The sequence below is a fragment of the Argentina silus genome, assembly GCF_951799395.1.
Source record: "Argentina silus genome assembly, chromosome: 4".
Taxonomy (NCBI): Eukaryota; Metazoa; Chordata; class Actinopteri; order Argentiniformes; family Argentinidae; genus Argentina; species Argentina silus.
The window spans coordinates 15,030,128-15,038,582 of NC_139658.1; the positions used below are offsets into that span (position 1 = coordinate 15,030,128).

The 8,455-nt window shown below is 46.1% G+C and overlaps 1 protein-coding gene across 1 annotated transcript; it reads right to left on the bottom strand.

Moving 5' to 3' along the window:
• Positions 1-191: 191 nt before the first annotated feature.
• Positions 192-5,815, bottom strand: nop56 (NOP56 ribonucleoprotein homolog). The gene is made up of 12 exons (XM_083668745.1): positions 5,726-5,815; positions 4,722-4,808; positions 4,518-4,632; positions 4,018-4,179; positions 3,473-3,671; positions 3,151-3,338; positions 2,642-2,793; positions 2,338-2,438; positions 1,778-1,926; positions 1,385-1,506; positions 953-1,087; positions 192-714 (listed from the first exon to the last, which is right to left on the bottom strand). The coding sequence occupies exons 1-12, from the start codon at positions 5,726-5,728 to the stop codon at positions 499-501; spliced, it is 1,629 nt and encodes a 542-aa protein (XP_083524871.1). The 5' UTR covers positions 5,729-5,815; the 3' UTR covers positions 192-498.
• Between the last annotated feature and the right edge of the window lie 2,640 nt (positions 5,816-8,455).

An 8,455-nucleotide genomic window follows, 5' to 3' on the forward strand; every position in this document is an offset into this window, starting at 1 on the left:
TTCTAGTATGGGGTTTTAAACAGTACACTTCACTTGCCTATCATGACCTTGCCTTTACACAATAGAAGTTATCAAAAACACCCATGCCCTACTAATTGAAAAAATTAGACTCTACAAATTAGGGGATTGTGAATACAGAATAGTATCAGTTCAAATATAATATGGAAATATAATCCAGAGACAAGTTGACATGGGGTATTAGCAAATGATTTTTACTTGGGAAACAGATTCCATCAAAGCAGATTTACAACAGATTTGAAAGAAATGGCTATTTACATATGAGAGCACAGCTTAACATACATCAAGGCACAGCGCTGAACAGTCAGTTCCAGTGTAAAGTGCTTTGAGGTTTCAAAAGGAAAGTATAAAATTGAGACGACAAAAACACCACTCACACGGATCTGCTTCCAACCTATGGTCTTTCTGTCCAACACAACATAAAAAGCAAAAAAAACAAAACTGTACAGGTCTTAAAATGGAAAGTTGTGACCAAATTCTCTACTCAGCATTATCCTTTTTCTTTTTCTTCTTTTTCTTCTCAGTCACGGGTGTTTCTGGGGTCTCCTCAGCTGGCTCCTCCTCCATTGCCTCACTCTTTCGCTTCTTTTTCTTCTTGGCTGGAGTGGCATCCTCCGCACCGTTCTCTGGAGCCTCATCTTCCTCCACCGCAGAGTGCTTCTTCTTTTTCTTCTTCACCACCACATCTCCATTCGCCTGCGGGTAAAACAGTTTATCAGGACCAATCACAGACCCACGTGTCTTTGAGTATGGCAGTTTGTTCTAATGTCCGACTCACTTCAGTGATCAGGTCCACTGCATGGGACCGGCCAATGGTTCGGAGTTGGGTTAGTTTAGCATGTCGTACACTGAGACAGGACCATGAGGATGGGTCAAATCCCAAATCAAAACATGCGTTGGCGTGTGAAACCTGGCAGAGCCAGCTGATACGTACCTCTGCGTCGCCGTTGGACTTTTCCGTAACTTCAATCTCTTCCTCCTTATCTGTGGAGAGAGCCTTCAGCCTCTTCAGGCGTTTCTTCTCTATTTTCGCTTTCTTCTTGATCTCAGCAGCCACTGCCACTCCAGCCTAAGGAGTAAATCGATAGCCATTTTTATACCATCATTTTTGACACTTCATATGCAACATGCTTCAGGGAGGTAATAACGTCTACATTTCATATTGCTGCGTCAGGCTCATTAAATCAGTAACCCCCATGTTTGAGTCAGGGAAAGAGTTGTCATCACTCACAGCATCTTAGCTTGACTACAAAAGGTGCAATTAACTCCTAAATGCATTCTGTGTTACAGATCCACAAGACAATAGGGGGAAAAGTCCCCCGCTGATTCATTGTTCGGAATGTATCCTCAACAGTCTAGAACCCACCTCCACCACAGCTTCCTTCATGACGTCCAGGTTCTTGCGGGGCGCGTCGCCGGTCTCGTAGAACGACAGACGCTCCTCAACCTGGTCACGCAGTTTGTCACCAAACACACTGGTGGGCACCTCTGTCATCGGGAAGAAAACAATTGTCACTACTGATCCAATAGTGACGGCAATCTGGTTTTATGTCTGGACTTGTGGCTTTGCTCAGAGTTTAATATATCACCATCAACCCAAAAGGGTGGAATGCTGTTGACGAAAAATTTGAGCATCATTGCAAATAGTGCCAGCCAGGTCAAAACAAGAGGGCCCCAAAATCCCCCCTCCCTCCCCCCAAGGGACCCTTTGACAGCCCACGCTGTAAAACGCAACAATGTACACTTTGCCCTCGCTCACCTGAGAAGCAGTCGATACGCGAGGCTATGGTGCACTTGTTAGCCAAGTACCGGGAGATGCGACCCTTGTTTTTGGCAGCAGCGCGGCCAATGAAGGTCGAGTGGAAGATGAGGCCGTATTTGGGGGTGTTGCCACGAGTCTTCAGAGCCCTGTATGAGGAGAATGCGGTTGGGGTTGCAGTCATCAGGCGCAGCAAGAGAATTTGACAACTCCCATGGGTGTCATTTGGCTTAACTCAAGTCAAGTGTAGAGAACTGTTGACTGAACCTGTTCAATGTAGCACTAGTCACTGACAAGCAGATTAAAGGAAAATATGAAACAGAAAATAAACCCATTATCAATAAGCCACAAATAAAACCATCATCTGCACTGAGTATGGTGTGACTTGCATTAGCTACCTCAGTGCCCGTGGGCGGTTGCTCAGACTACGGGGGGTGCGTAAGGGAGAAAGGGATCACCCTGGGAGGAGACAACCCCCCAGTCACCCTGCTCGACTCCGCCCCAGCCCTGCCATCACTGCAGCCGCTGGTTTCCCCAGCAGGGAGGGGGTGCCCCAGTACCTGAACAGGGCCTTCTCCGCACCCAAGATCTGCACCGTGGAGGCCGGATACTTGGCCAAGTTGGTCAGGCTGCCGGCGTGGGAGATCAGACGAGCTCCCACCTAGGGAGAAACAACCGTTAGGAGGGTTGTAGCGTTCACATGCGCTTTGCTAATATAACCTCAAGGGGGCGGGACCATCAGCACCGATGGAAGACTCAACAAAGGAGATTCAGGGGATTGACAGATTTGGTTGAACATCATCGGTCCCATTGGTAAAGTGTATTGATAAGGGTGGGAAGGTTGAGATGGAGACTGCTACCCACCACGTCTCCGATGAGGGCCGCCAGGTTGGGGGCCACCTGGGTCATCTTGGAGCGCAGGTACTCCTGGAGCTCCAGCCGGTAGGTGGCCAGGGACACCACGCGGTTAGAGAACATCTCAATGTTAATCAGGTCGATGGGAGAGATGTCCATACCTACAGAGGGGGGGGGGGGGTCACGGTGGAGGTCGTTAATGATAAAGAATGCCGCCGCCACTAACTAACTAAACAAAGCTGTTAGAGAAACAAAGCTGGTGGGCAGGCAAAGCCACAACAAACAATAAGAGTTAAATGACATGGCTACAGGAAAGGGTAAAACGACTAGACTGAGCTGTGTCTCCCGACAGGATCCGCAGTGAGGATTTACAGCCCCCCACTACAGGTTTATGAGAGTGACTGCTCTGCCCCCCGTGTTAGTCACACAGGACACTACAGTCCTACATGGACAAAAAAGGGGCTGCTTGCATTATACCATCTTACAGTACCGAGTGTACGCATGTTCATGTGGCTCACCCATGGAGCTGCGTGAAGCCTCCAAGATGGCCTGGGCCTTGGCACTGTCCATCACCACCTCCTCCAGAGACTCCAGGCTCTCCTCACTCAGCTCCTTCCGGTTGCCGATAAGCTGAGCCAGCCGGCAGTATGTTGAGTTGTCGGTCACGATCTTGATCAGCTCCGGGAAGTGGTAGCCGTACCACTCACTGGTGGGGAAGAATAGAGGGGAAACAAGAAGGGGGGGAGAGTTAGGCAATTGAAGAAATGAAGACCAGCGGGGGGGGGGGGGTAGAACATCACTGGTACCCCACTGAGTAGCACACCCAGTACCCCCACGTACCGCACACGCATGGAGAACAGGTTGATGTCCTTGTCCAGCTGGTCCAGGAGGGCGATGGACTGGATGATCATGTTGTCGGCCCGGTTCACGTTGAACTTCACCTTGGCCCTGGAGTAGCTGTGGCCCAGACCGAGCTGGGCCTTGGAGGCCGCCTGGGCGGTGAGGCCCTTCACCAGGGAGTGGAAGTGGAGGCGTACTCCTGGGGAGGGAGGGACGGGTGGAGGTGACATTAGTGGACAAGCAGAATGATGCATTGGGTCTGTGTGGAGATGTTTCAGCCAGGCTGTTCAGTTTTTCAGTATTGAGCATCAGGGAGTCAGTGGTTATTACTACATCATGACAAACCAGGCTTCAGCAGTGACTTGGGGGGGATTCTAAATTAAATGTTGAGCTCTCCCCCAGAAGGATGAGGGGCTGCTCCACCCCAATTTCATTTCAGGTTGTGAACATTGACAATTCATTGTCAATGTTTACAATCATAATGACGTTCTGTCCGTAAACAACTTGTGTCCATAAGCCATCGATCGTGCTAGGCTAGCCCTCACCTCTGAGTAGCTCTGTCACCACTCCTCCAGTCTGGATGGACAGACTCAGCTCCTCCTGCAGTGCCGCTCCAATCTTGGCATCAGACACCCCCAGGTTTGCCTTCTTCTTTGAAGAAACCAGGTTGGTCTCCAGAAACAGCTTCAGGTCGGCATGGACCATTCCTGAAATATCAAATACAACTTCAGTCTTCAAGAAAAACACCCATTATCCAATTGAGAATATTTGAGAAACAATTGAGAAACTTAAAAAAACATAGCTAGTCTGAGCTATGGGGGTTTCTGTCATAAACAGGCGGGGTATTGAACTGTGAGTCTCACATTTCCACAACATACATGACCATGGTGTCTGAAGCAGTTAGGGATTGGTCGGCTCAGATGTTCAGCTTTGATAGGATGTCAGCACAGTCATTCAGTGGATTGACAGATATTTAAACATCACTACATCTGAGCGCGGCCAAAATAAAGTAAGGTGTAAGGTTAGATGTCAGTACACAACTCACCTTCGGATATGGCGTTGATATTCTCAAGCGCAGCCTGGGCCGACTTGAAGGGGAAGAAAGCTGCCAGGCTCACCATGCCGTTGAACTTCCCAATGCTTAAAACGCTTTCCTCAACCTGGAGATGACATTCCGTTAGAACACACAAAAGTCCATGATCTGCAATCCAAATTAATCTGCATTGACGGATGTTTGGTAGACACTTACCTGAGGCAGTAACATGCCGATCTCCTCCACCTCCTTGACTGCGAACAGCGCGTATCCTGCCGCATGCTCGAACAACACGTGTAACACCTAGGGAAGAGATGCCGTTAACAAACCCTCCAAACGGCGGGTAACAAACCCTCCATCCACTGGTCATCGCTACCGAAAACGACAACCTCTCAGTAAAGACAGGTGGGGTCCCTGTGAATTCAATTAAATGTCCAATCTCGGAAAAACAGGGCCCGCTAGGCTAACCCTATTAGCTACATTGTCAGACGGAACATCCCACGTGGTGCTAAGTGGCAACATGGGCACTGGCCAAAGGGTCGCGACCACTTGGATTGGGGGAAAAAAGGAATATCTGCTCTCAAAAGTGGATTACATTTGAGTGCAGGGACTTATTTAAAACAACTCTGGTGAACTTCCCTAACCCTACAGTCATGCTCTCCCCACGACACATTCTGCAAAAGCAGGGTCCAGTTACACCACGTGTTTCTGACTGCCTAGCGACACTCCACCACGACAGTTTCCACGGGGTGCGTAGTTATATTTTTTATTTTATTTTCACATCTAAGTTACCTTAGTACATAAGATTGGTACATGATGGTACCTTGGTACATGATATCAAATTCCGAGATAGGCCCTAACAACTTGGATTTTCGAGACTGAGGCCTAGTCAGACAGGTAGTTACGCACAGCACTTTTTACACAACTCATTTTAACCGCTGGACAAATCAAACGCATGGAAATATTAATAATAATAATGTTAATCTTCTGCACACAAACATCAATAGAAGATTTAGTAGTGTTTTAATAGTAGCCCAATGTGAGTCAGTGAACTTTCGACACTTCGAAGCCCAGCCTGTTTTAAAAAAGTGGCCAAGTTCTGCCACGAATACAATTAATGATCGTCAGTAAAAGTGGACCCTATCGCGAAGAGAAATTGATGGTGTTCTACGATCTTTTAAACAATCAAATCATGCACAAAAAAAAAAGTAAATCCTTACCATGATTTGGAAATCTCTGCTGCGACACGCTATGCGTGCCTCTCGTCCGCCACACGACTGAGAAAAGGACTTCCACTTGATTTTAACGTGGCCACATGACTAATTATCGCGGTATGAGTTTGGTATCGCGAGACAAGCGAGAAGCTACAACAGAGCCGATGTCTCCGCCCCCTGGTATGACGCGTTCGTAGCAGAAGACTTTTTCAGTGGATGCGCCATAGAGACTTTGTACCACTAATGATGTCGCAATTAAATACAAAGATTTGACTGTTCGAAACGTCCCTGGTGTTATGAATGACACATCAACCTTACAGGAAAGCAACGAAGGATATTGTTGTTTTCCCCCCTAAAAATGATAAGGGTACGAGACTGTGTACAAAAATAGCACTATATGAACTAATATTCCAAGACCAACAGTGGCGCACAGGAGATGTCATCACAGAACCTGATGTGATACTTTTTATAACGTCAAATAATAAAATAATATTATTCCATTTTAAAATGGTATTATAAAAAATTAGAAATGATTGTGTGTTGAACGTGTCATCTCAGTTTCAGCCGCTGGTCGACGCTGTTTCAGACCTGTCGTTCGACACTGTCAGCAGTCTATCCAAAATATATGGAAGAAAAAGAGAAGTGTCCTGGCCCTTCACTCCTGTACGGTTAGATGTATGCACCTGACATGATTAAGCATGTTGGAGAGAACGTCATGATGAACAATTGTGTAGAACGTGCGGAGACTTAGCGGCCTAAAGGGACATTTATAAGGTTATTTTTATATCCCTGCGCCTGCGCTTCTCCCATAGGTACTCAGGCCGGAAACGTTCAAATCCCGGAATTCTGAAGCCATGCCCCTCTACTGGGGTACGGAAGTCAAGTTTCCCCAATGATCCTCACTATAAATAGCTTGCTGTTGGCCACTTTCGACATTCGCTGTTGTTGTTATTTTTTATTTCCAATCAACTTTTTCATGAGTTTGGGGGTGTCATTATCAAAATAGTTCACCATCAATCACCTGCATTATAGTTAAAAGACAACTGGAAAAACGCATTGGAAAACCCCATTGGAAACTGTGAGGATCTATTGAGAAGGTATATTCAAAGAGTGTGAACGCAAAAAGAGGCAGACGCCATGGAGTTAGATCAATGACTGTATATTGAAATGGACACATTGAAGTCTGATGTCTCCCGACGTCAATCTGCCAACAATATGCGTACTTCCTCATCGCCATGTTGGTATGTCTGCCCACTGAACGTGCTCAGTATTCGCTCTCGTCTAGAACAACACAAGAAGAACCTGTGAACAAAAGGCAACCTTTTTTAATGAATACTTATGGTTTGGGCATGTAGCTGCCACAAGAACTGGTTAACTTGTCTTAATTGATGATGTAACTACTGACGGTAGCAGCAGAATGTATTCTGAAGTGTACAGAAACATCTTGTCTGCTCAAGTACCAGCAAATGCCTCCAAATTCATTGGATGGCGCTTCATCATACAGTAAGACAATGGCCCAAAACATAGCAACTAGGGAGTTTTTCAGGGCTGAAAAGTGGAAAGTTCTTGACTGGACAAGTGAATTTTCAGATTTAAATCCAATTGAACAAACAACAACTAAAGATGGCTGCCGTACAGGTCTGACAGAGCATCACCAGAGAAGATGCCCAGCATCTGGTGGGTCACAGATGGGTCACAGACTTCAGGCAGTTATTTCATGCAAAGGACTGTCTAAACATCAGTGCTTAATTTGGACATTATATTAATCTGTCCCATTACTTATGGTGCCCTGAAATACTATGTGTTTTACGTGTAAAAATGTTGTCATTTCTAAATGGTGAAACCGATATGTACGCAAATACCATCAAATAAAAGCAGATCATTTCTACTTTAACTTCATAGTAGTTCTTTGATTTCAAATCCAAACTCTTGGAGTACAGAGCTAAAAGAAAAAATGCTTCACTGTTCCACCACTTAAGCAGGACACTGTATATCTGTCTGCAATGTAAAGTGAACAGAGGAGCAACTGTGTATGAAATGAACACATGTTACACTGAAGAAAGACAACTGTGAGAAAGACCAAGATGGACATCATAAGGACTTTATGATATCACCAAATATCAGCAAGACTGGAAAACTTTTTATTTTTGTATATATATTATTTCAATGCAATTTCGGGAGTGAATGAGTCTCTATCAGATGAGGATGGACTGGTTGATCGCATGGTCTCTGCTGAGGAGAAAAGGGGGTTTCTATAAATTGTGTACATTTTCACCTTCTTCAGGGGGACCTCTGGGTAATTTTCTCAGGCGACGCACCGCCATGAACCTCAACTTCTTGACCTGTCTGTCTGGGGTGAGGAGCCTGTTGACATTCAGGACCGATTTGGAGGACGTCAGGAGGAGCGGCAGTGGGGATGTGGATTTCCCATCCTTTTCACACTTGTAACTGGGATGGTAGGGAGATTGAAAGTGAGGGATGAGAGGAAAGGGAGCATCCTGGTAGGGTTAACAAGCAGTGGAGGCTCTAATATTCCTCTACTGGTTGACCAGCGAGGGGAGGGAGAACAGCCCAACAGGCAGGAGGGAGGGAGAGGAGGGAGAGGGCAGGGAGGGTGATGTAATGGATACATATCAGTGCAGTCATTTGAAATATATTGTACATTTATTGTGTTTAGATAACAAGGTCCATCAAATCTGCCAAAGGATTGTCAAAAATATTTTTTAGAACATTATA

What these genes read in the sequence shown, in the direction of transcription:
- nop56 (XM_083668745.1), bottom strand. An exon ending in CGGCCCTCATCGGAGACGTG is followed by an intron (nt 2,439 to 2,641) that starts GTGGGTAGCAGT and finishes GTTTCTCCCTAG; the next exon opens with GTGGGAGCTCGTCTGATCTC. An exon ending in GCGTATCGACTGCTTCTCAG is followed by an intron (nt 1,507 to 1,777) that starts GTGAGCGAGGGC and finishes TCCCGATGACAG; the next exon opens with AGGTGCCCACCAGTGTGTTT.